The sequence below is a fragment of the Chanodichthys erythropterus genome, chromosome 24, assembly GCF_024489055.1.
Source record: "Chanodichthys erythropterus isolate Z2021 chromosome 24, ASM2448905v1, whole genome shotgun sequence".
Taxonomy (NCBI): Eukaryota; Metazoa; Chordata; class Actinopteri; order Cypriniformes; family Xenocyprididae; genus Chanodichthys; species Chanodichthys erythropterus.
Window position 1 is genome coordinate 1,188,697 of NC_090244.1, and position 26,990 is coordinate 1,215,686.

Here is a 26,990-nt window from a genome sequence, read left to right on the forward strand (position 1 = left end):
GTCTTAAAGAATGATGATGGAGAGCAGATCATTCGATGCAAACAATGGATAATATATCAATATTTCATGGATTTAACGCTTTTGTGGACAAAAAAGTACTGTGTTTTGTTCTGCAATGGACATTTTACCCAAGTGTCACGGATTGGATTCATCTCGCGATCTCTATTTCATTATAAAGGTATGAAGTTCTGTTTGATTTTTTGTTGTTATTTGCACACCCCACACAAATTAATTACTGGTGTTGGAGCATCTATATCTTTATAAAAGAAAAAATTAAACAAATAACAACATAGATTGACAGTAAACCTTTAGAACTTTCTAATGATATAGCTTGTTATCTTTATTAATATTTAAGATAGTAAGATAGATAGCTCCTGCTAACATGGTCATGTCGAGCTAGGCGGGCGTGGTTTCAGCAACAAGTAGCATGGGCTCCAACTACGTCCCCTTTGCCCATTTTCAGTTATCCGGGAGTGACGTGCGGTCACGTGCTGCTAAGATGGCCGCGGCCTCATTTTTGCACAGATTTTTCACAGATATCTTCATTGTTTCTGTGTGTGTTTGTAGATTATCTGACTGTGAGGTGACAGAAGAAGGCTGTGGTTATCTGGCTTCAGCTCTGCGTTCAAACCCCTCAAACCTGAGAGAGCTGGATCTGAGCAACAATAACCTGGGAGAATCAGGAGTCAAGATCATCTCTGATGGACTGAAGGATCCAAACTTCACACTGAACACACTCAAGTATGTTGAGCAGTAAGATTCATCTCATCCTGTGAATGTCTGTATTTGTATTTCAGTCTCACCATCTACAAGTGTACAGTGGAGTGAAATGTGGAAAGGGTCTGTAGTAGAGCTGTGTGGAGGAAAAGATTACTGATTTACTTTGTTACTATATCAATTTCAATGAGTAGACCTTCCTAACCCTCTGGAGTCTGAGGCTGATTTGGGGCCTGAAGAAGTTTTGACATGCCCTGACATTTGTGCTTTTTTCAGTTGTTCATAAACATATTAATGGAAAAAGTGTCATTACACTGTATTCAGCACAAACTAGGCTACAATAATATGTGAGGAACATGTATGTACATGTTTGTGTTTTTGAAGGAATAACATTTATGCGTGGTTATTGAAAAAACAAAAAACTTAAGTCACTGAAATGAAATAAGGGCAAAAAAAGTATAGTAAATCTGTGTTTACAAGACTTCTGGGTATTGGAGGTTGTAAACTAGAATTTTTGCTTCAAAATTATGTAAACATTATGCTGCCTACTCCTTCATATAAAACAATATATTGATTTAGTTTTTGTAAGACACTTTTTGCTGAGAAACACAGTATGCGAGGAGGCGTGAATCACCACTGAAAATGGGCCATTCCCACCTGAGAAGACAAAAGAATTGGATAGTAATGAGCTGTAATGACTTGCATATTAATGAGGCATTTCAGTCAGGTAGGCTGTGAAAAAAACCTTCTGTGATGTCTCAAGCTCATTATGATATATGAAACATACAGACAAATATTATTACAATATAAAGTAATGGTTTTATATTGTACTTTAAAATATAATGTATTTCTGTGATGCAAAGAGTCTGAATATAGGCTTTCAGTTTAAAAGCATGCACATTTGGAGAAATATTGGATTCTCATATGCTTATGTCAATTTTCTATACAGAGGAGATATAGATATTTAATATTCATTGTCATTACTATGAGCGCTGGTGTTTTCAATTCATCCTTGAAGTCGGAGGGCGCTCTGTGCATTTTTAATCCACAAATTCATCTAAAAGAAGAAGAGGCTATTCCATGAATGGAGTTTCCAATACATACTGCAGCCGGAGGGCGTTAAAGAAACAAAAACTCATCTAAAATTCATCCATAGAAGAAAAGAAAACAGGAACTAACTGCATGTCTCCTAGAGTTGCTAACCATGACTTTTACATCCAGATAAACACTTTTCAAGACAATAAATACCCGATTGAGACGATGAATGCATGTATTGACTGAATTTGCGTCTGAATAGCACTGGCTCCATGGGCGTGGCCGCATTAGCGGATAATGAGCTGAATCACGGACTTCTGACATGGCTCTCTTTTCATACAGATTACATAAACACAGAGGGTTTGTTTTCGATTTGACTTACATGATTTAAAACCTGACATCTTAACGTTTTTTTAGACATAAGTTTAATTTTTCTGTGATTAGTATTCACTAAGTTACAGTTAATTTTCTGAGAACTATCAGATTGGACTTCGTTCAGAGGGAGAGGAGAAATCACGCATCATGTTAGTTTTCTTTATTTTACAATAAGCACAACATTGTGTTTTTACTCTGAGTGTACACAAATAAAAGAAGATATTCTATAGTTTCAATTGATATATTACTTATGTCTCTATGACAAAAAATGACGGAGTATTTTAACTCTGTTTTGCTGCAATGTGAAAAAAACCTGCAAAACGCGCAGGCACGGTTTCAGACCTCAGAGTGTTAAAAAGATAGTTCACCCAAACATTTACAATCTGTCATTATTTACTCACCCTCACGTCATCCAAACCTGGATGCACAAAAGAAGAAGATTTTCTTTTCAGTAAGAAAAGTCTCAGTGTTTCTCCCTTACAGTGGAAGTCAGTGGTCACCAAAACTTCAAAATATCATCTTTTGTGTTCGGCAGAAGAAATCCAATGGTCAATTTTCGTTACACAGTTTGATGATCTTAGAAGTCGGGAGTTCCCTTTCAGTCGGTCACGTTCGACGTACGTCAGTAGTGACCGACGAATTGGGATATCGCTTAGAGAGCCCTATCATCTTCGTGTAAACTAAAACAAGCCAATGGAATTGGCGTGCGATATTTGCATAATGCGCACCGCCCCCGTCAGGTGTATATAAATAGGAAGCAGATGCAATCGCACTCTGTCTTTCGCTTCGGAGCCATTCACTGGTGTCCTGTTTAGAAGACTCCTTTCTTCGTTGTTTATTCTAAAACATTGCCTAAACAGAAGAGGTTTTACAGCGAGCTTTCAGTGCTGGTGAAAGGGCACATTCAGCGAGGTCGCGAGTCTCCGAGGAGCTGAGCTATAAGCTCGAAAACTGCTGTTTTCACAGCAACACAAAGAGTGTGTGCGTGTGTAGCGATTTGGGCCGGTTCCTCGGTGTGTCAGGGAGTGGTGTACCTGACACATCGCGTCACTCCCTGGGTGCTTCAGCACGAGTGAGCTGACTATTCCCCTTCTAAAAGAGCTTTACAGACGAACCCTGACAGTATGTCATTTCGTCTGTGCGTTACTGGGTGCGGTCGTTCCCTGGTCCCTGCTGATGGGCACAATCGCTGCATCTCGTGTTTGGGCGTTCAGCACGCTGAAGCAGCTTTTGTGGATGGTTCATGTTCCCACTGCGGGAACATGACCATCGCGGTGCTGAGGTCGAGGCTCTCCTTCCTGAAGTCTCAGGAAGCGGGAGTTCCCTCTCCTATGCCGCGTACGACCGTTTTTTCCGGCCCCGGGAACCGGAATGACGGTACGGCGCTGTATAGGGAGGGTGACCTGAGGATAACGGTCAGGGCTCCCCCGTCGAGCGGAAACGCTCCGCGGGCCCCTGCCCCCTCATCAGCACCGCAACCCATCCTGCCGCCGTTGGTTTCCACTGGGCCCTCTTCGGACTGTCCAGCAGTTACCTTTGGTGTGCCGGCGGAGGATCAGATGTCGATCGCTGCGTCGGAAGGCGAGTTTGAGTTTTCGGGGGAGGAAGATCCGGACGCGCTGCCGCCCTCCGGGACGGTAGCGTTGCCCGAGTCGGATCCCGAACTCTCGGCTGTGCTCTCCCGGGCCGCCTTGTGTGTCGGGCTCGAGTGGAACCCTCCACCCTGTCCCGGCCCATCTCGGCTGGATGATTGGTACTTGGGGGGGGGTCGCGCTGGTCAGCCCCAGTGTCCCGCCCCAATGCCTTTCTTCCCGGAGGAACATGACGAGGTGACCAGGTCTTGGCAGACACCGTATAGTGCCCGTACCAGGCCTGGCCCCGCGTCCGCCTTCACCTCCCTGGACGGCGGGGTAGCCAAGGGGTACGCGAGGATCCCACCAGTCGAGCGGTCTGTTGCGATGCAATTGTGTCCAACGGCCACTGGCTGGCGTGGTGAGCCGCGTCTCCCGTCCCGGGCCTGTAAATTCTCAGCCGGTCTGACTGAGAAGGCTTACAGTTCCTGTGGGCAGGCTGCCTCCGCCCTGCACGCGATGGCCCTCTTGCAGGTTTACCAAGCAAAGGCGCTGTCGGAGATGCCCCAGGAAGGTCCTGACCAACAGCTGCTGGGGGAGCTGCGCGCTGCCACCGACCTTGCCCTCCGGGCAACGAAGGTGACAGCACGCGCTGTTGGTCACGCGATGTCTACCCTCGTAGTCCCGCCACCTCTGGCTGACCCTGGCGGACATGCGGGATGCCGACAAGCAGCGGTTCCTAAATTCCCCCGTGTCCCCGGTCGGCCTATTCGGCGACGCGGTGGAGAGCTTTGCCCATCAGTTCTCCGCTGCACAGAAGCAGGCTGAGGCTATCAGTCACGTTATGCCACGGCGGTCCGCTGCTGCCTCCACCCAGCCGCCCGTGGCTCAGCCTCAGCCCGCTCGTCGCCGAGGGCGCCTGCCTGCACCGTCCTCCGCCCCTGCTAAAATGGCAAAGCAGCAGCCTACACCAGCCAAGCAGCAGGGTGCCGGTCGCGGGCGTGGTGCCCAGCCCGTCTCCGCTAAGCCCGGTGGTAAACGCAAGAGCAAAACACGGCACTGAGACGGGCAACCTGGAGGGGAAGGTTCTCGCTCTTCGGGAGAGAATACCATCGTCTTTCCCACCCCCGGAGGAGGGCCGGGGGGAATTTGTGATGTCTGTCTGTCTACCCCCGCTGGCTCCCCGGAGTCCAGCGGTACCCACTTTTTCACAAAAAGAGCAGTTTCCTCAAACTCCAGGTCACAACAAGGTGTGTCTGTCAGTGTGCCAGGCTCCGCCTCGCCGCTGACAGCTCCCTCCCCATTCGCCAGCAGGCGGCAGTGTGATGGCGCAGACCGCGTCCCGTGCGCTGTCTCCCATGCACACTGCTGCCTCGCAGAGTCCGACCCCACTCCGGGCCGCCCCCAAGCCGTCCGAGTCGGGTCCCTCTCTGCCTTGCTGCCCCACCCCCGGTGCGTCTGTGGTGCCTTTGGTCCCGCTGGCTCAGTGTCTGGAAGCGTGGATAGCGCTCCCCAGCCTGTCCAGTTGGCTCATTCGTACTATCAGACTCGGCTATGCGATTACCTGCGTCTGTCCTTCAGGCCGAGATGTATTTGTCGTCTGCAAGGATAGTGAAATCTCTGCCTTAGCATCGACGCATTACAGCTGTGCCTTATAAAGTGCCGCTCAAAGTTAAAATGATTTCAACAGCTTGTTTCATTACATCGCTCTTTAAATTAATCAGCGGTTTTGAACGTGCATTTGAATGAACAGTTTAAAGACTCAAAGAAAGTCCCTTGCCCGCCATCTCTTGTGGTGCAACAATGTGGACAGAACTGCGAAGCTTCAGGACCTCAGATCAGCTCTTCGTCTGGAACGCAGGCCAGCAGATGAGTAACGTTAGTTCTGCTTATACTCGTGAAATATCAACAGAAAGTCTCTTGTTTAGTCAGATTCGAGGATCGGAACTATTATACATATAACAATAGCCCTACGATCTTACTGTCAGGTAGACCCTTATTTTGACTTGACATTCTCTTCTGTTACGGGTTCACTTCCCCAGTGTTTCAACGCTCTATTTAGTTTATTGAATATGTCCGCTTGTGTGTTTATTATATATATATATATATATATATATATATATATATATATATATATATATATATATAATGGCGGTAAAACCGCATATCGTGCTATTGAGCAGCTCAAAAATACCGCAAGGGAAATTCCTTAACCGCGACAGCCCTAATCAGAGAGAATAGAGACTAACATTGTGTTTTTAGTGAATTATGTATTCCAGTGTGACAAGCTCTGTCGTATTCTGTGATTGTTTCTAAAGAGCTCAATTTTGGTGTCATACAGGATCGTACAGTAAGAGTGTGAGAGTCTGTTATATTGATGAACAAACAACAAACTGTGTATGTGTGCTCTCGATCACTGATCATACGCTGCATTCATGTCCTGACACATTTCAGTACATTTGTGTTGTTTCCACACACACTCAGGATAATGTTTGATTTGTCATGTGTACAATGCTGTGTTTAGTGATCATGGGTTTATGCAGTCAAGGCGGTTGATTTATGAGTTTTTGGCGTCTCCATGTGGTCCTGTACGGTATCGCAGCTTGACTCGTCTAAAATGTGAACAAGCTCTTTGTTGTTTCTCTGTACACACACTATACACTGTGAATTCTGTTGTTTCTCTAAAGTTTTTCTCATGGGTGCTTTGGTGTTCATAAATGTATTATATAATAGAATTATATGAAATCTTTAGGCTATATCACTTGATCATTTGGTGTCCTTCTCCAAGGCTCCTTGAAGCTTGTAGAAAACAGTTTATTTCAATGTTTTTTGTTTTTGTTTTTTCAAAATTAAAGAAAAAAACTCTAATAATACTAATAATATTCTGATAAATATTTGACAGTAAAGTGTTGGTTTTGAGTTCAGTACTACTGTTAACAACAACAACAAAATAACAGTAAAAGTTAACTCTTAATTTATATTGGGTTATGTTTAATTATGACAGATTGAGAGATATTGATCTTTCATCAGGGTCTTCACTGCATTTCCTTATTGAATCTGTTTTTTTAATTCAATTAAAATTCATTACAATGAAGATATTTAAGTTATTTGGCCAAATGATTTCTAGAAAAAAAAATGAAATTCATAGTTTCTACATTATTTGTAGTGTTAGAAACTCTCTTCACGGTTCTCCTATCATAGAAGTGTTGAATTCAGATGGGTTGCACACTTCTCGTTGTGTTTATCACTGGTTAGAGCAGCCGGCGTGATCAAGTTCATCGTCTGGAGGTCTGTCTCTCTCTGTGCTCTCACGCTGCAGCTGTGCAGTTTAATCACTGTTTGTCACACATTTGGAGTATGGTCATGTTGAATCTCATGCACTGCAGTATAGCTATACCAGAGCTTAATATGGTGGAATTATCGGACCATTGGAGAGGTCCCTTTGCTTATAATAAGAGGACATGTAAACACTGCACTCATACTCTGAGTTCACCCGCGGCACACTGCCTACATGCTGCTTGTCTGAGCTATCTTTTCACAATGAAACCATTTTTAATAATCAGGGTAACTATTAACAAGAGGAGAATTGTCTGTGTATAAAGTGTTTGACTTGAAATGTAGCAAAGTAAAAGTTTCAACAAATTAAAATAAATTTTGTATATGTAAAAGAGTCACTCTCTCTAAAAGGAAAGAAGAATATTACTGTGCAGAAAGCAATGTGTCGAGTGTCAACAGCACAGTTTAAGACGCTAATGCAGCATTTCATTTAATCAGAACCTCAAACCCAAACTTACTCGAACACGACTGTTTCCTTCAGAAGATACAAATCTATGAGTATATGATCCTCAGTATCTGGTAGATGGCTGCATTGATCTGATCAGACCCAGATTCTCCTTTCAGCAGAACTTATAGTTTATGAAATGAGAGAGATGTTAAATCTTCTTATCTTATCAGTTTATATTAAATGGATGTTTAATTATTCAACAGATTTAACAAGTGTTTGTTGTGAGTTCTGATGTCACAGATATCTTCATTGTTTCTGTGTGTGTTTGTAGATTATCTGACTGTGAGGTGACAGATGAAGGCTGTGGTTATCTGGCTTCAGCTCTGCGTTCAAACCCCTCACACCTGAGAAAGCTGGATCTGAGCAGCAATAACCTGGGAGAATCAGGAGTCAAGATCATCTCTGATGGACTGAAGGATCCAAACTTCAGACTGAACACACTCAAGTATGTTGTGCAGTAAGATTCATCTCATCCTGTGAATGTCTGTATTTGTATTTCAGTCTCTCCATCTACAAGTGTACAGTGGAGTGAAATGTGGAAAGGGTCTGTAGTAGAGCTGCATGGAGGAAAATATTACTGATTTACTTTCTTAAAATATCAATCTCAATGAGTAGACCTTCTTAAAAAGAAAGTTCACCCAAAAATTTACAATCTGTCATTATTTACTCACCCTCACGTCATCCAAACCTGGATGCCTTTCTTTATTCTGTGAAGCACAAAAGAAAACATTTTTCTTTTCAGTAAGAAAATTCTCAGTGTTTATCCCTTACAGTGGAAGTCAGAGGTCACCAAAACTTCAAAATATCTTTTGTCGTCGGCAGAAGAAATCCATGCAGGTTTGGAAACACATGCGAGTCAGCAAATGATGACAGAGTGTTAATTTTTGTGTAAACTGTCCCTTTAAGAAAGAGTAGGTTATATTTGTCTCAGAATCACTGGATTTCTTCTTTGGTAAGAATATAACCATGTTGTGTTTGGACTGACAGACTTGTCATATTTCCTCTTTGAGTGACTGCACATGATCTACTGTACAGGTTTTATGGCATTTATGATTGAGTTCCTTCATAGTGTTTAAAACCAAAATCCTCCCATACAATTGAGGCTCTTCCATGTTTTTACACTGGATCTTTTTCTGCAGCTTCATAGTCATCACCATCAAGGGATCATTTTGACAAGCTAACACACGTTTGAGGTCTTTCACACACGGTTCTTTCATCTGTCTTCACTATTTCTTATAAACAAACATTAGACATGCGTCTTTGATCCTTGCGGTTTTTCACTCTTGCTCATGTAATTTTGCTTAGTTAACTTTATCTACAAAACACAGAACTCTGGTCTGGTATGTCGATTAATTTAAATTAACACATGCGATTAATTTCAGAATCCTTAATTGGTTAATATAATGTAACACAATTAACACAAATAAATAACAAAAGTAGGCTACGTGAAGCTGCGTCATTACTGTAATTTTCGTCACACAGTTTGATGATCTTAGAAGTCGGGAGTTTCTCACACTGAGCACCTACAAGCACCTGTTACCCTGGAGGAAATCTCCATTCTAACCCTTTAACCCGATTCTGCCTCTCTGTTTGTGATCAGACCATTTTAAGCTGTTGAACCAGGCTGATTACATCAGAGATATCAGAGAGAGTAGAGACTCACATTGTGTTTTTAGTGAATTATTCATTTCAGTGTGACAAGCTCTGTCGTATTCTGTGATTGTTTCTAAAGAGCTCAATTTTGGTGTCGTACAGGATCGTACAGTAAGAGGGTGAGAGTCTGTTATATTGATGAACACACAACAAACCGTGTATGTGTGCTCTCGATCACTGATCACACGCTGCATTCATGTTGTGTTGTTTCCACACACACTCAGGATAATGTTTGATTTGTCATGTGTACGATGCTGTGTTTAATGATCATGGGTTTATGCAGTCAAGGCGGTTGATTGATGAGTTTTTGGCGTCTCCATGTGGTCCTGTTCGGTATTGCAGCTTGACTCGTCTAAAATGTGAACAAGCTCTTTGTTGTTGCTCTGTACACACACTATACACTGTGAATTCTGTTGTTTCTCTAATGTTTTTTCATGGGTGCTTTGGTGTTCATAAATTTATTATATTATAGAATTATATGAACTCCTTAGGCTATATCATTTGATCATTTTGTGTCCTTCTCCAAGGCTCCCTGAAGCTTGTAGAAACACAGTAGTTTGGTGAGAACCACCTTCAATCTGATGGTTTACTTTGCTGTAAAACTGCTTTAATCTGTAAAGTGCTAAAAAAAGTTGACCTGACTTGACTATTAAACGCAAATTCAGTGTGCTGGAGAAAACATATTACTGCTTTCTACATATGATAACAACAGCATTACAAATAACTGCTGCCTGTAGGGAATCAGAATTGTCAGGATTGGCCCTTCCTGGAAAAATCCCACCTATCCGGCCGGTGTGTTTCCGTGAATTTATTTCAATGTTTTTTCTTTTTCAAATTAAAGAAAAAAAAAATCTCTAATAATACTAATAATATTCTGATAAATATTTGACAGTATTACTCCAAGCGTTGGTTTTGAGTTCAGTACTACAAACCCGATTCCAAAAAAGTTGGGACACTGTACAAGTTGTGAATAAAAACAGAATGCAATGATGTGAAAGTTTCAAATTTCAATATTTTATTCAGAATACAACATAGATGACATATCAAATGTTTAAACTGAGAAAATGTATAATTTAAAAAAAAAAAAAGTTGATTTTAAATTTCATGGCATCAACACATCTCAAAAAAGTTGGGACAAGGCCATGTTTACCGCTGTGCGTCATCCCCTCTTCTTTTTATAACAGTCTGCAAACGTCTGGGGACTGAGGAGACAAGTTGCTCAAGTTTAGGAATAGGAATGTTGTCCCATTCTTGTCTAATACAGGCTTCTAGTTGCTCAACTGTCTTAGGTCTTCTTTGTCGCATCTTCCTTTTTATGATGTGCCAAATGTTTTCTATGGGTGAAAGATCTGGACTGCAGGCTGGCCATTTCAGTACCCGGATCCTTCTTCTACGCAGCCATGATGTTGTAATTGATGCAGTATGTGGTCTGGCATTGTCATGTTGGAAAATGCAATGTCTTCCATGAAAGAGACAATGTCTGGATGGGAGCATATGTTGTTCTAGAACTTGGATATACCTTTCAGCATTGATGGTGCCTTTCCAGATGTGTAAGCTGCCCATGCCACACACACTCATGCAACCCCATACCATCAGAGATGCAGGCTTCTGAACTGAGCGCTGATAACAACTTGGGTTGTCCTTGTCCTGCTAAGTCCGGATGACATGGCGTCCCAGTTTTCCAAAAAGAACTTCAAATTTTGATTCGTCTGACCACAGAACAGTTTTCCACTTTGCCACAGTCCATTTTAAATGAGCCTTGGCCCAGAGAAAACGCCTGTGCTTCTGGATCATGTTTAGATACGGCTTCTTTTTTGACCTATAGAGTTTTAGCCGGCAACGTTAAATGGCACGGTGGATTGTGTTCACCGACAATGTTTTCTGGAAGTATTCCTGAGCCCATGTTGTGATTTCCATTACAGTAGCATTCCTGTATGTGATGCAGTGCCGTCTAAGGGCCCGAAGATCACAGGCATCCAGTATGGTTTTCCGGCCTTGACCCTTATGCACAGAGATTGTTCCAGATACTCTGAATCTTTGGATGATATTATGCACTGTAGATGATGATAACTTCAAACTCTTTGCAATTTTTCTCTGAGAAACTCCTTTCTGATATTGTTCCACTGTTTTTCGCCGCAGCATTGGGGGAATTGGTGATCCTCTGCCCATCTTGACTTCTGAGAGACACTGCCACTCTGAGAGGCTCTTTTTATGCTCAATCATGTTGCCAGTTGACCTAATAAGTTGCAAATTGGTCCTCCAGCTGTTCCTTATATGTACATTTAACTTTTCCGGCCTCTTATTGCTACCGGTCCCAACATTTTTGGAATGTGTAGCTTTCATGAAATCCAAAATGAGTCAATATTTGGCATGACATTTCAAAATGTCTCACTTTCAACATTTGATATGTCATCTATATTCTATTGTGAATAAAATATAAGTTTATTAGATTTGTAAATTATTGCATTCCTTTTTTATTCACAATTTGTACAGTGTCCCAACTTTTTTGGAATCGGGTTTGTACTATTAACAACAACAAAGTAACAGTAAAAGTTAACTCTTTATTTATATTGGGTTATGTATAATTCTGACAGATTGAGAGATATTGATCTTTCATCAGGGTCTTAACTGCATTTCCTTATTGAATCTCTTTTTTAATTCAATTAAAGTTCATTTAAATGAAGTTAAGATATTTGGCCAAATGATTTATAGAAAAAAAATTGTAATTTCTAGTGTTAGAAACTGCCTTCACGGTTCTCATATCATAGGAGTGTTGAATTCAGATGGGTCGAACACTTCTCGTTATGTTTATCACTAGTTAGAGCGGCTGAATTAATGCATGAATTTTGTATATGTATAAGAGTCACTCTCTAAAAGGAAAGAAGAATATTATTGTTCATAAAACAATGTGTCGAGTGTCAACAGCACAGTTTAAGACACTGCAGCATTTAATTTACTCAGAACCTCAAACCCAAACTTACTCGAACTCGACTGTTTCCTTCAGGAGATACAAATCTATGAGTTTATGATCCTCAGTATCTGTTAGATGTCTGTATAGATCTGATCAGACCCAGATTCTCCTTTCAGCAGAACTTATAGTTTATGAAATGAGAGAGATGTTAAATCTTCTTATCTTATCAGTTTATATTAAATGGATTTAATTATTCAACAGATTTAACAAGTGTTTGTTGTGAGTTCTGATGTCACAGATATCATCATTGTTTCTGTGTGTGTTTGTAGATTATCTGACTGTGAGGTGACAGATGAAGGCTGTGGTTATCTGGCTTCAGCTCTGCATTCAAACCCCTCACACCTGAGAGAGCTGGATCTGAGCAAGAATAACCTGGGAGACTCAGGAGTCAAGATCATCTCTGATCTACTGAAGGATCCAAACATCACACTGAACACACTCAAGTATGTTGAGCAGTAAGATTCATCTCATCCTGTGAATGTCTGTATTTGTATTTCAGTCTCACCATCTACAAGTGTACAGTGGAGTGAAATGTGGAAAGGGTCTGTAGTAGAGCTGCATGGAGGAAAAGATTACTGATTTACTTTGTTACAATATCAATTTCAATGAGTAGACCTTCTTAAAAAGATAGTTCACCCAAACATTTAAAATCTGTCATTATTTACTCACCCTCACGTCATCCAAACCTGGATGCCTTTCTTTATTCTTTACCGTCCTTCGGATGAGACGTTAAACTGAGGTCCTGACTCTCTGTGGTCATTAAAAATCCCATGGCACTTCTCGTAAAGAGTAGGGGTGTAACCCCGGTGTCCTGGCCAAATTCCCTCCATAGGCCCATACCAATCATGGCCTCCTAATAATCCCCATCCATTGAATTGGCTCTTTCACTCTCTCTCTTCTCCACCTACAGCTGGTGTGTGGTGAGCGCACTGGCGCCGTTGTACTGTGGCTGCCGTCGCATCATCCAAGTGGATGCTGCACACTGGTGGTGGATGAGGAGAGACCCCTGATATGATTGTAAAGCGCTTTGGGTGTACAGTAGTACATATGAAAGTGCTATATAAATGCCTCATTCATTCATTTATTCATATTCTGTGGAGCACAAAAGAAGACATTTTCTTTTCAGTAAGAAAAGTCTCAGTGTTTCTCCCTTACAGTGGAAGTCAGTGGTCACCAAAACTTCAAAATATCATCTTTTGTGTTCGGCAGAAGAAATCCATGCAGATTTGAAACACATGAGAGTCAGTAAATGATGACAGAGTGTTATTTTTTGTGTAAACTGTCCCTTTAAGAAAGGGTAGGTTATATTTGACTCAGAATCAATGGATTTCTTCTTTGGTAAGAATATAACCATGTTGTGTTTGGACTGACAGGCTTGTCATATTCCTCTTTGAGTGACTGCACATGATCTACTGTACAGGTTTTATGGCATTTATGATTGAGTTCCTTCATAGTGTTTAAAACCAAAATACTCCCATACAATTGAGGCTCTTCCATGTTTTGACACTGGATCTTCTTCTGCAGCTTATAAGATGGCGCCGCGCATGGCAGCCACAGTGCTTGGCTCTTCAGTGTTTGTACTGTTTTTGTTAGTTTTTCCTGTTTTCTTGTTTTTCAAACACCATCAGTTTTACCAGGGATGAACATTCGGCAGTACACACCACAAAATCTTTTACCGCGTCCTTGCGCTGTTTAGACGCTTTAGGACGCGCAGATGGGGGAAGCACGTTTTGCTCGTTCATTCTGGTGAGCGTCTACATTCCTCCGCAAATGCACGTGAGTTCGGCTTTACAGATACTCGCTGATATGATCACAGAGAGCGAGCAACAACACCTGGACTCTGTTCTAATCATTCTCTGGGACTTTAATAAAGCGATTCTCTCACGTGAACTTCCAAAATACAGACAGCATGTTACTTGTCCCACCAGAGACAGTAATACACTGGATCACTGTTACACAGCAATAAAGGATGCATATCACTCTGTCCCACGGGCAGCTTTGGGGCTCTCTGATCACTGTCTAGTTCATCTCATACCGACCTACAGGCAGAAACTGAAATCAGCTAAACCTGTAGCAAGGACTGTAAAGAGATGGACCACTGAAACAGAGCGGGCTTTACAAGCCTGTTTCGAATGGACTGATTGGAGTGTTTTTAAAGCTGCTGCCACCGATCTGGACGAGCTCACAGAGACTGTAACTTCATATATCAGTTTCTTTGAGGATTTGTGCGTTCCTACAATGCACCTTCATTTAACTTACAACAATGACAAACCCTGGTTCACTGCAAAACTCAGCCAGCTCCGTCAGGCCAAAGAAGATGCTCGCAGAAAAATTTATTATATTATAGAATTATATGGACTCCTTAGGCTATATCACTTGATCATTTGGTGTCCTTCTCCAAGGCTCCTTGAAGCTTGTAGAAACACAGTTTTGTGAGAACCACCTTCAATCTGCTTTGATCTGTAAAGCGCTAAATAAAGTTGACCTGACTTGACTATTAAAAGCAAATTCAGTGTGCTGGAGAAAACATATCGCTGCTTTCTACATCTGATAACAACAGCATTACAAATAACTGCTGCCTGTAGGGAATCAGGATTGGCAGGATTGGCCCTTCCTGGAAAAATCCCACCTATCCGGCTGATGGATTCCCATTAATTTATTTCAGTATTTAGTTTTTTTCTTTTTCAAAATTAAAGAAAAAAATCTCTAATAATACTAATAATATTCTGATAAATATTTAACAGTAAAGCATTGGTTTTGAGTTCAGTACTACTATTAACAACAACAACAACAAAATAACAGTAAAAGTTAACTCTTAATTTATATTGGGTTATGTTTAATTCTGACAGATTGAGAGATATTGATCTTTCATCAGGATCTTAACTGCATTTCCTTATTGAATCTGTTTTTTAATTCAATTAAAATTCATTAAAATTAAGATATTGAAGATATTTGGCCAAATGATTTCTAGAAAGAAATGAAATTCATAATTTCTACATTATTTCTAGTGTTAGAAACTCTCTTCACGGTTCTCATATCATAGAAGTGTTGAATTCAGATGGGTCGAACACTTCTCGTTGTGTTTATCACTGGTTAGAGCAGCCGGTGTGATCAAGTTCATCGTCTGGAGGTCTGTCTCTCTCTGTGCTCTCACGCTGCAGCTGTGCAGTTTAATCACTGTTTGTCACACATTTGGAGTATGGTCATGTTGAATCTCATGCGCTGCAGTATAGCTATACCAGAGCTTAATATGGTGGAATTATTGCCCCATTGGAGAGGTCCCTTTGCTTATAATAAGAGGACATGTAAACACTGCACTCATACTCTGAGTTCACCCGCGGCACACTGCCTACATGCTGCTTCTCTGAGCTATCTTTTCACAATGAAAACATTTTTTTAATAATCAGGGTAACTATTAACAAGAGGAGAATTGTCTGTGTATAAAGTATTTGACTTTAAAATGTAGCAAAGTAAAGGTTTCAACAAATTAAAATACATTTTATATATGTATAAGAGTCACTCTCTAAAAGGAAAGAAGCTTGTTATTGCACAGAAAACAATGTGTTGAGTGTCAACAGTTTATGAGTTTATGATCCTCAGTATCTGGTAGATGGCTGTATAGATCTGATCAGACCCAAATTCTCCTTTTAGCAGAACTTATAGTTTATGAAATGAGAGAGATTTAACTCTTATCAGTTTATATTAAATGGATGTGTAATTATTCAACAGATTTAACAAGTGATTGTTGTGAGTTCTGATGTCACAGATATCTTCATTGTTTCTGTGTGTGTTTGTAGATTATCTGACTGTGAGGTGACAGATGAAGGCTGTGGTTATCTGGCTTCAGCTCTGCGTTCAAACTCCTCACACCTGAGAGAGCTGGATCTGAGCCGCAATAACCTGGGAGAATCAGGAGTCAAGATCATCTCTGATGGACTGAAGGATCCAAACTTCACACTGAACACACTCAAGTATGTTGAGCAGTAAGATTCATGTTGTGATTTCATGTTGTGATTTCCATTACAGTAGCATTCCTGTATGTGATGCAGTGCCGTCTAAGGGCCCGAAGATCACAGGCATCCAGTATGGTTTTCCAGCCTTGACCCTTATGCACAGAGATTGTTCCAGATACTCTGAATCTTTGGATGATATTATGCACTGTAGATGATGATAACTTCAAACTCTTTGCAATTTTTCTCTGAGAAACTCCTTTCTGATATTGTTCCACTGTTTTTCGCCGCAGCATTGGGGGAATTGGTGATCCTCTGCCCATCTTGACTTCTGAGAGACACTGCCACTCTGAGAGGCTCTTTTTATGCTCAATCATGTTGCCAGTTGACCTAATAAGTTGCAAATTGGTCCTCCAGCTGTTCCTTATATGTACATTTAACTTTTCCGGCCTCTTATTGCTACCGGTCCCAACATTTTTGGAATGTGTAGCTTTCATGAAATCCAAAATGAGTATTTCATTTCATAAAATCAATATTTGGCATGACATTTCAAAATGTCTCACTTTCAACATTTGATATGTCATCTATATTCTATTGTGAATAAAATATAAGTTTATGAGATTTGTAAATTATTGCATTCCTTTTTTATTCACAATTTGTACAGTGTCCCAACTTTTTTGGAATCGGGTTTGTACTATTAACAACAACAAAATAACAGTAAAAGTTAACTCTTAATTTATATTGGGTTATGTTTAATTCTGACAGATTGAGAGATATTGATCTTTCATCAGGGTCTTAACTGCATTTCCTTATTGAATCTCTTTTTTAATTCAATTAAAGTTCATTTAAATGAAGTTAAGATATTTGGCCAAATGATTTATAGAAAAAAAAATAGTAATTTCTAGTGTTAGAAACTGCCTTCATGGTTCTCATATAATAGGAGTATTGAATTCAGATGGGTCGAACACTTCTCGTTATGTTTATCACTAGTTAGAGCGGCTGAATTAATGCATGAATTTTGTATATGTATAAGAGTCACTCTCTAAAAGGAAAGAAGAATATTATTGTTCATAAAATAATGTCGAGTGTCAACACCACAGTTTAAGACGCTGCAGCATTTAATTTACTCAGAACCTCAAACGCAAACTTACTCGAACTCGACTGTTTCCTTCAGGAGATACAAATCTATGAGTTTATGATCCTCAGTATCTGGTAGATGTCTGTATAGATCTGATCAGACCCAGATTCTCCTTTCAGCAGAACTTATAGTTTATGAAATGAGAGAGATGTTAAATCTTCTTATCTTATCAGTTTATATTAAATGGATTTAATTATTCAACAGATTTAACAAGTGTTTGTTGTGAGTTCTGATGTCACAGATATCATCATTGTTTCTGTGTGTGTTTGTAGATTATCTGACTGTGAGGTGACAGATGAAGGCTGTGGTTATCTGGCTTCAGCTCTGCATTCAAACCCCTCACACCTGAGAGAGCTGGATCTGAGCAAGAATAACCTGGGAGACTCAGGAGTCAAGTTCATATCTGATCTACTGAAGGATCCAAACTTCACACTGAACACACTCAAGTATGTTGAGCAGTAAGATTCATCTCATCCTGTGAATGTCTGTATTTGTATTTCAGTCTCACCATCTACAAGTGTACAGTGGAGTGAAATGTGGAAAGGGTCTGTAGTAGAGCTGCGTGGAGGAAAAGATTACTGATTTACTTTGTTACAATATCAATTTCAATGAGTAGACCTTCTTAAAAAGATAGTTCACCCAAACATTTAAAATCTGTCATTATTTACTCACCCTCACGTCATCCAAACCTGGATACCTTTCTTTATTCTTTACCGTCCTTCGGATGAGACGTTAAACTGAGGTCCTGACTCTCTGTGGTCATTAAAAATCCCATGGCACTTCTCGTAAAGAGTAGGGGTGTAACCCCGGTGTCCTGGCCAAATTCCCTCCATAGGCCCATACCAATCATGGCCTCCTAATAATCCCCATCCATTGAATTGGCTCTTTCACTCTCTCTCTTCTCCACCTACAGCTGGTGTGTGGTGAGCGCACTGGCGCCGTTGTACTGTGGCTGCCGTCGCATCATCCAAGTGGATGCTGCACACTGGTGGTGGATGAGGAGAGACCCCTGATATGATTGTAAAGCGCTTTGGGTGTACAGTAGTACATATGAAAGTGCTATATAAATGCCTCATTCATTCATTCATTCATTCATTCATATTCTGTGGAGCACAAAAGAAGACATTTTCTTTTCAGTAAAAAAAGTGTCAGTGTTTCTCCCTTATAGTGGAAGTCAGTGGTCACCAAAACTTCAAAATATCATCTTTTGTGTTCGGCAGAAGAAATCCATGCAGATTTGAAACACATGAGAGTCAGTAAATGATGACAGAGTGTTATTTTTTGTGTAAACTGTCCCTTTAAGAAAGGGTAGGTTATATTTGACTCAGAATCAATGGATTTCTTCTTTGGTAAGAATATAACCATGTTGTGTTTGGACTGACAGGCTTGTCATATTTTCTCTTTGAGTGACTGCACATGATCTACTGTACAGGTTTTATGGCATTTATGATTGAGTTCCTTCATAGTGTTTAAAACCAAAATACTCCCATATAATTGAGGCTCTTCCATGTTTTGACACTGGATCTTCTTCTGCAGCTTATAAGATGGCGCCGCGCATGGCAGCCACAGTGCTTGGCTCTTCAGTGTTTGTACTGTTTTTGTTAGTTTTTCCTGTTTTTTGTTTTTCAAACACCATCAGTTTTACCAGGGATGAACATTCGGCAGTACACACCACAAAATCTTTTACCGCGTCCTTGCGCTGTTTAGACGCTTCAGGACGCGCAAACGGGGGAAGCACGCCGGCGCCCTCATGAAGCTCAGACAGCACGGATTAAGAACGCCGCTGCCTAGCATCCATCTGTCGAATATCCGCTCTCTGCCCAACAAAACAGACGAACTCCTTCTGCTCTCCCGGACAAATAAGGATTTCTTGAACTCGGCTGCTCTGTGCTTCACGGAAACCTGGCTGAACGACACCATTCCGGACAGTGTGTTAAGTCTGCCGGGCTTTCAGCTGTTTAGGTCAGATCGCGACGCAGAATCAACGGGGAAATCACGCGGCGGTGGGACGTGCTTTTACATCAATGAAAGGTGGTGTTCAGATGTAACTGTGTTAAAGAAGTGATATAGCGACTCTTCATTACCTGCAAACCGTTCTATTTGCTGCGGGAGTTTTGCTCGTTCATTCTGGTGAGCGTCTACATTCCTCCGCAAATGCACGTGAGTTCGGCTTTACAGATACTCGCTGATATGATCACAGAGAGCGAGCAACAACACTTGGACTCTGTTCTAATCATTCTCTGGGACTTTAATAAAGCGATTCTCTCACGTGAACTTCCAAAATACAGACAGCATGTTACTTGTCCCACCAGAGACAGTAATACACTGGATCACTGTTACACAGCAATAAAGGATGCATATCACTCTGTCCCACGGGCAGCTTTGGGGCTCTCTGATCACTGTCTAGTTCATCTCATACCGACCTACAGGCAGAAACTGAAATCAGCTAAACCTGTAGCAAGGACTGTAAAGAGATGGACCACTGAAACAGAGTGGGCTTTACAAGCCTGTTTCGAATGAACTGATTGGAGTGTTTTTGAAGCTGCTGCCACCGATCTGGACGAGCTCACAGAGACTGTAACTTCATATATCAGTTTCTGTGAGGATTTGTGCGTTCCTACAATGCACCTTCATTTAACTTACAACAATGACAAACCCTGGTTCACTGCAAAACTCAGCCAGCTCCGTCAGGCCAAAGAAGATGCTCGCAGAAAAGGGGACAGAGTCTTGTACAAACAGGCCAAATACACACTGGAAAAGGAGATCAGAGTGGCAAAGAGGAATTATTCTGATAAACTTCTGAATCAGTTCTCTTCTAATGACACAGCTTCAGTGTGGAAAGGCCTGAAAGTCATGATCTTCAACAGATCACTGGAGCTGTGCGAAGTCCCCTCATGCTTCAAACGCTCCACCATCATCCCTGTCCCAAAGAAACCCAAAATTACTGGACTAAATGACTACAGACCTGTGTTCTGATGTCACAGATATCTTCATTGTTTCTGTGTGTGTTTGTAGATTATCTGACTGTGAGGTGACAGATGAAGGCTGTAGTTATCTGGCTTCAGCTCTGCGATTAAACCCCTCACACCTGAGAGAGCTGGATCTGAGCCGCAATAACCTGGGAGAATCAGGAGTCAAGATCATCTCTGATGGACTGAAGGATCCAAACTTCACACTGAACACACTCAAGTATGTTGAGCAGTAAGATTCATCTCATCCTGTGAATGTCTGTATTTGTATTTCAGTCTCTCCATCTACAAGTGTACAGTGGAGTGAAATGTGGAAAGGGTCTGTAGTAGAGCTGTGTGGAGGAAAAGATTACTGATTTACTTTGTTACAATATCAATGTCAATGAGTAGACCTTCTTAAAAAGATAGTTCACCCAAACATTTACAATCTGTCATTATTTACTCACCCTCACGTCATCCAAACCTGGATGCCTTTCTTGATTCTGTGGAGCACAAAAGAAGACATTTTCTTTTCAGTAAGAAAAGTCTCAGTGTTTCTCCCTTACAGTGGAAGTCAGTGGTCACCAAAACTTCAAAATATCATCTTTTGTGTTCGGCAGAAGAAATCCATGCAGGTTTGAAACACATGAGAGTGAGTAAATGATGACAGAGTTTTAATTTTTGTGTAAACTGTCCCTTTAAGAAAGAGTAGGTTATATTTGGCTCAGGATCACTGGATTTCTTCTTTGGTAAGAATATAACCATGTTGTGTTTGGACTGACAGGTTTGTCATATTTCCTCTTTGAGTGACTGCACATGATCTACTGTACAGGTTTTATGGCATTTTTGATTGAGTTCCTTCATAGTGTTTAAAACCAAAATACTCCCATACAATTGAGGCTCTTCCATGTTTTGACACTGGATCTTCTTCTGCAGCTTCATTGGCTTCACCATCAAGGGATCATTTTGACAAGCTAACACACGTTTGAGGTCTTTCACACACGGTTCTTTCATCTGTCTTCACTATTTCTTATAAACAAGCATTAGACAGGCGTCTTTGACCATTGTGATCCTCACTGTTTTTCACTCTTGCTCATGTGCTATTGCTTAGTCAGCTTTATCTGTCTTTATATATTATACTTAAATATTTATAATTTGTAATAGTTAATATCCTTATTAAGTAAATGTTTTTATGGTGTAAATCACGGAATATGACACAGGTATGTTCACACACACACACACACACACACACACACACATCTGTGGTTAATGTTGTTTTATTCTTCTTGTCTTTAGACCCTCTTATATTTAACACTGGATCCAAACACAGCAGACGCTCGTCTCATTCTGTCTGAGGAGAACAGAAATATGACGCTCGTGTTTGAGGATCAGCCGTATCCTGATCATCCAGAGATTTGATGAGTGTCGTCAGGTTCTGTGTAGAGAGAGTCTGACTGGACGCTGTTACTGGACGATGAATGCAGTCAGTCAATGAATATCAGTGACATATAAAGGAATCAGCAGGAAAGGAAGGAGACCCTGTAAATCTGGATTTAATAAAATATCCTGGAGTCTGAACTGTTGTGATTACAGATTCACTGTCTGTCACAATAATCAGAGAACAGCATATCTGCCCCTTCATCTAAGCACCGTGAGGATAATTTCTGCACATCTTTGTGTAGATGGATGGGTGGATTACATTGTTTTGATTCATTATTAAGGCCCCTAAAAGTTTTTAGATACTTAAGCTAATGAAACATTTATGTCTTTGAAATTTGTTTTTCAATCAAAAAATGAAAATACGATATAATATATTGTTTATAAACTCACTAGGGCAGAACCCTTTTCACAAGATTCAAATTTTTTACCTCTTAAAGGTACATATTAATGGTTTTTACAGCTTTTGTACCTTTTTTATGTTTTTTTTTCTGACTGAACATTATTCTGTTCTATTCTATTGGTTAGGATATTGATATAGAAACCGCTGTTGTCAGTAAAGTTTTGTGATATTTCTCCATTTAAAACTATATAAAATAACAGTGTCGTCTCTCATACCAAGTTTAACCACTATTACTGTAAACCATGGCAGGACTAATAAGAGCAAAAGTATCAAAGATCATAAAGAGCTTGTGTCATAGGGAACAGTAATCCAGAGGTTTAGTAAATCATATAGTGAGTTTGTTAATAGTGTTGTAGATGAAAATCTTTCATTCACACGTTTGGCTGTTTGGTGTTCATCATCCTCTGTGAAATCATCCTACAGCAGCTTAACTGAGATTTCACTGAAACAACGTCAGCTGGTTCAACTAAAGTGTAAATGTTAAACTTATTCAGTTCACACAATTTGATTGAGCCGCTGAACATTTTCAATGCAGCAAGTCAACATAAAATGTTCAGTCTTGACCTGGAATAGAGTGACACCTGTTTGGATGCTTTTTTCTCCTATTGATGTCAGTTTATTTAATTTTATCGTGGTTGAGTATATATTTTTAAATATTTACTGTTCTGACTTTTGGGTTAAAGATCATTTTAATGTAATGCAAAGTTTGAAACTAACAAGTTTAAGGCTTTTCTTTTCTTTTACAAGCTCCCAGTTTGCATATGTACAAATACATCTCTTGATTTTAATAATGTATTAGTAAATGCTGGAATTAACATTAACAATGATTAATAAGTGCTGTAGAAGTGCAGTTCATGGTTAGATCATATTAACTAGTTAATATAAAGTGTTACCTTTTATTTTAATAAACATCAAAAATGTAAAAGGTTTGCATCATACACCTAGATGAACACTTTACAGTTGGTTTTGTGACTGTAAATCATTCTCTTTAAATGCTATTGAAGGTAGAAACGTGAATACCAATGTCGTAACTTTAGAGACGGTCCCTAAATTTGCGAATATCAAACTTTCAGCGTCAAACCAACTTTATGCCAGTATCTGCTTTCTTGGAGCCTATATAGTATAACCTACATCACAAATGAGGTGCGAGTTTGGTGTTTTATATCACTGTACGAGTCCATTAAGCTGTGTTAAGAGTTTTATATGTCCTGATGCCAGGGGGAATCCTATGACGGATGAGGGAAACCCTAGTATTACAACACAGCACTGCCATATAAAGTTAAGGAAACTAAACAACAGAGAGAAATATATGTCTACCTCAGATTTAACGTTTGATCTGTACACCAGCATCGGGCAATAACGTTATAATCTCGTTCACTGTAGAGAAAGCTGCTTATGTAGCCTACACTGGCAAAGTAACCCTAAAGACACTGAATTAAACATAAATGCAGCTTTTGTGTCTTTATCAGCTTTTCTGCATTTATTCTGTCCCTAATAATCATCACACATTCACTTACCACTTGCTCCATTTCTGTAAATCCGTTTTGATGAATGAATGATGATTTACTAGCCGTACTGATCTTCGTAAACAGCCGCTAGCGGCACCTGCTGGTGAAGAAGAATAACAGCAGATGGAGTACATGCATCGGCACTCTACTGCTTTTCCTGCAGTTCCCGGATGTGAAATGTTGACTTTTCTGCCGAATTTGAACCACTGAATTTGTGGAAGCGAATTTGTAAAGTGAAATAAAATGGACTGAAAATTGCTAGTCGAATTTTATAGGTTGTATTTTTAAACAGAATGAATATTTTGGAAGTGAAATCTGAAAGGTGAATATAAATTATTGAATTTTTAATAATGAAAATGTGTGTGAAATATATTTCAGTGAAATATTCACAGCTTAAATATACGACCATGTTGAATTTCAGCCCATAAAAATGCAAGTCTTAAAAATACAATGCATCTAAATGCAAGCACAGCTAATTTAATGCATATATTTTTTCAATTAGTGCAATTCAACAAGCTTTTTATTTCAAAAACATTTGGCATTAATTTACTTCCATATTATTCACTGCTAAATTGATCAAATATTGTTCAGATATAGAATGATGCATAATAAATCATTTCTGGTTACTTACTAAAACAGCATTTGAGTATTTTGTTAATTTATATAGTAATTGTCCTAAAATGTTTTAGTAATAGAGTGAAAAAAGAAAAAAAAAGATAAAAAAATCTATAATTGGCCAAAGGAAAATAATCAGCCTGTTAAACAGCAGCTCTGCCCCGCTTAGACAAAAATAACAAAAAATTCACCAGAGCATTTTTAAGTTGATTTTAGTATGATTTAAAGCATTAAATTATGACATACGAAGTCATTATTATGACATACTTAATAATTAAAAGATAAAAAAGTCGAACCTCTAGCTGTAAGTATTAGGCAACATCCAGAGATTTTTCCTGTAAACATTAAAGGTATCCCCCATCATCTTTCATTATATGCAGATGACATTTTGTTATATATTTCCAACCCTCAAAAGTCTGTCCCTTCAGTTTTGGCTTTAATTAAAACATTTGGATCATTTTCGGGCTTTACAATTAATTGGGAAAAGAGTGAATTGATGCCTGTTACAACATCTATTGATCCCCAATTTCTGAAATCCATACCTTTTAAAAAAACGTATAATTCTTTTGTATATCTTGGAGTTACAATTACTAAAGAACCCAAAGATCTGCTTAGGACAAATTGGCAACGAATGTTAGATCAGTTAAAGCAAAATATTGAATTTTGGAAGACATTGCCCATGTCAATGGCAGGGAGAATTAACTCAGTCAAGATGGTAGTACTCCCAAGATTTCTGTACATTTTCCAGGCAATCCCCTGTTTTATCCCACAAAGTTTTTTTAAACAATTAGATGCTGTAATTGTGCCTTTTTTGTGGGATTATAAGAATGTGAGAATATCTAAGAAACATTTATGTAAAATTAAAAAAGAGGGAGGGTTTGGACTTCCGCAGTTCAAATATTACTATTGGGCAGCTAACCTTAGTATTTTTGCATGGTGGAAAAAGTTCCCTATTGAAGCAGATAGAGATCCATCTTGGCTTAAAATGGATCAAGCATTTTGTAACAAGACGTCTCTTGCTGCTCTTCTTAATAGTCCTACAAAAATTGATCCGACCTTATATGATAATCATTTTGTTATAAATAATGCGCTGAAAATATGGAAACAGATCAAAACCTATTTAAAGGCTCCTAACATGTACTTAGATAGTCCTATATGTCAGAATCATGCCTTTCCTCCTGGTTTGCTTGACTTGGGTTTTACACAATGGGAGAATAATGGCATACAAAGCATAAAAGATTTGTATATAGATGGGACATTTGCCTCATTTGAACAATTAAAGAAGACATTTAATATCAACATCTCAAATTTTTTTAGATATCTACAAGTTAGAGATTTTGTGAAAAAACAGATGTCAAATTTGAATGTGATGACCAAGCATGATGTACTAGAAGAAATTAATAAGTTCAATCCTTTGCATCGGAGAGCAATGTCATATTTCTACAGTATTCTGTTAAAACAAGAAACTGTAGATAGAACTACAGTCAAACAGGCCTGGGAGATAGAATTAGGTCTAGAGATTGATCCAGACAGTTGGGAAGAAGGTCTTGAGAATATACACACTTGTTCAATTAATGTAAGGCATAATTTAATTCAGTTTAAAACCTTGCATAGAATATATTTCTCTAAGGTGAAACTGCACAGCATTTTTCCAGAGGTTTCTCCACTCTGCAATAGATGTAAAGTAGCAGAGGGTTCTTTGACTCACACACTATGGTTGTGCCCTAAATTACAAGAATATTGGGAAAGCATATTTGATTGCTTTTCTAAAGCATTTAAAAAGAATCTCGAACCATGTCCACTTTTAGCTATTCTTGGGATATCTAGTAATCTAGAAATGTCTAATACATATGAAAGACAAGCTGTTTTATTTGGTATGGTAATTGCAAAGAGGCTGATTTTATGAATGTGGGAAACTGATTCTGTGCCTAAGTTTGAAATGTGGGGTAGAGATCTTGTAAACATGCTTGCATTGGTGAGATTGAGATACATTAACAATGATAAACCTGAGGTATTTGATCAAATTTGGGGACAGATTTTAGAACATCTTAAGGTAACCGATGTAGTGCATTCATAGCCAATGACCCCTGTTAATGTCAAATTATTAGTAACGGAGTGTAATCTCTTTGTATTTATTGATAATCTGCTTAATGTAGTGCCTAAAGTCTTATTAGACAGCTGACAATAGTCAGGGCAATGCACTTTATATTTCTTGTTGTATTGTACACAGTAATCATAAGGGTATAGTAGATATTTTATTTTAAGATTAAGTGACTCTACAACATTTACGAATTTATATCCAGCTTAAGCATTACCTGTCTATAAAGATAATTTGTCTTTGTGTGCATCCGTCCCTCAAATGTTCTGTTTGTTTTTTTGTTTTGTTTTTTGTTTTGTTTTTGTTTGTTCTGTGAAAAAGAAAAGCAATAAATAAATGTATAAACAAAAAGATAAAAAAGTCGAAATTATGATGTCATTTTTATGACTATCAAGAGATTACAAAATCGAAGTTATGACATTAAAAGTCATTATGACATACCAAGTCATTATTATTACATGACGATATTATAAAATAGAACATTTAAATTATGTAATTGAGTGTTACAATGTTACAAAAAAAAGTTACAAAAGAATTCTATTTCAAATAAATACTGTTCTTTTTAACTTTTTATTCATCAAAAAACAAAAAAACAAAATGTATGATCAACATTAATAATAACCATAAATGTTTCTTGAGCATCAAATCAGAATGATTTCTGAAGGATCATGTGACACTGAAGACTGGAGTAATGATGCTGAAAATTCAGCTTTGATCACAGGAATAAATTATATTTTAATATATATTCACATAGAAAACAGCTGTTTTACATTGGAATAATATTTAA

The 26,990-nt window shown here is 39.2% G+C and overlaps 1 protein-coding gene across 2 annotated transcripts in view; it reads left to right on the forward strand.

The window, feature by feature from the left end:
• LOC137015120 (NACHT, LRR and PYD domains-containing protein 12-like) overlaps positions 1-24,088 on the forward strand; it is a 47,728-nt gene extending 23,640 nt beyond the window's left edge. For both annotated transcript variants that reach the window (XM_067379832.1, XM_067379833.1), the window contains exons 8-14: positions 568-741; positions 7,754-7,927; positions 12,376-12,549; positions 15,904-16,077; positions 17,467-17,640; positions 20,210-20,383; positions 21,439-24,088. In XM_067379832.1, coding sequence (XP_067235933.1) covers positions 568-741; positions 7,754-7,927; positions 12,376-12,549; positions 15,904-16,077; positions 17,467-17,640; positions 20,210-20,383; positions 21,439-21,454 — 1,060 coding nt within the window. In that variant the 3' untranslated portion in view covers positions 21,455-24,088. The remainder of the gene's footprint in view (positions 1-567; positions 742-7,753; positions 7,928-12,375; positions 12,550-15,903; positions 16,078-17,466; positions 17,641-20,209; positions 20,384-21,438) is intronic.
• The last annotated feature ends 2,902 nt before the right edge of the window (positions 24,089-26,990 follow it).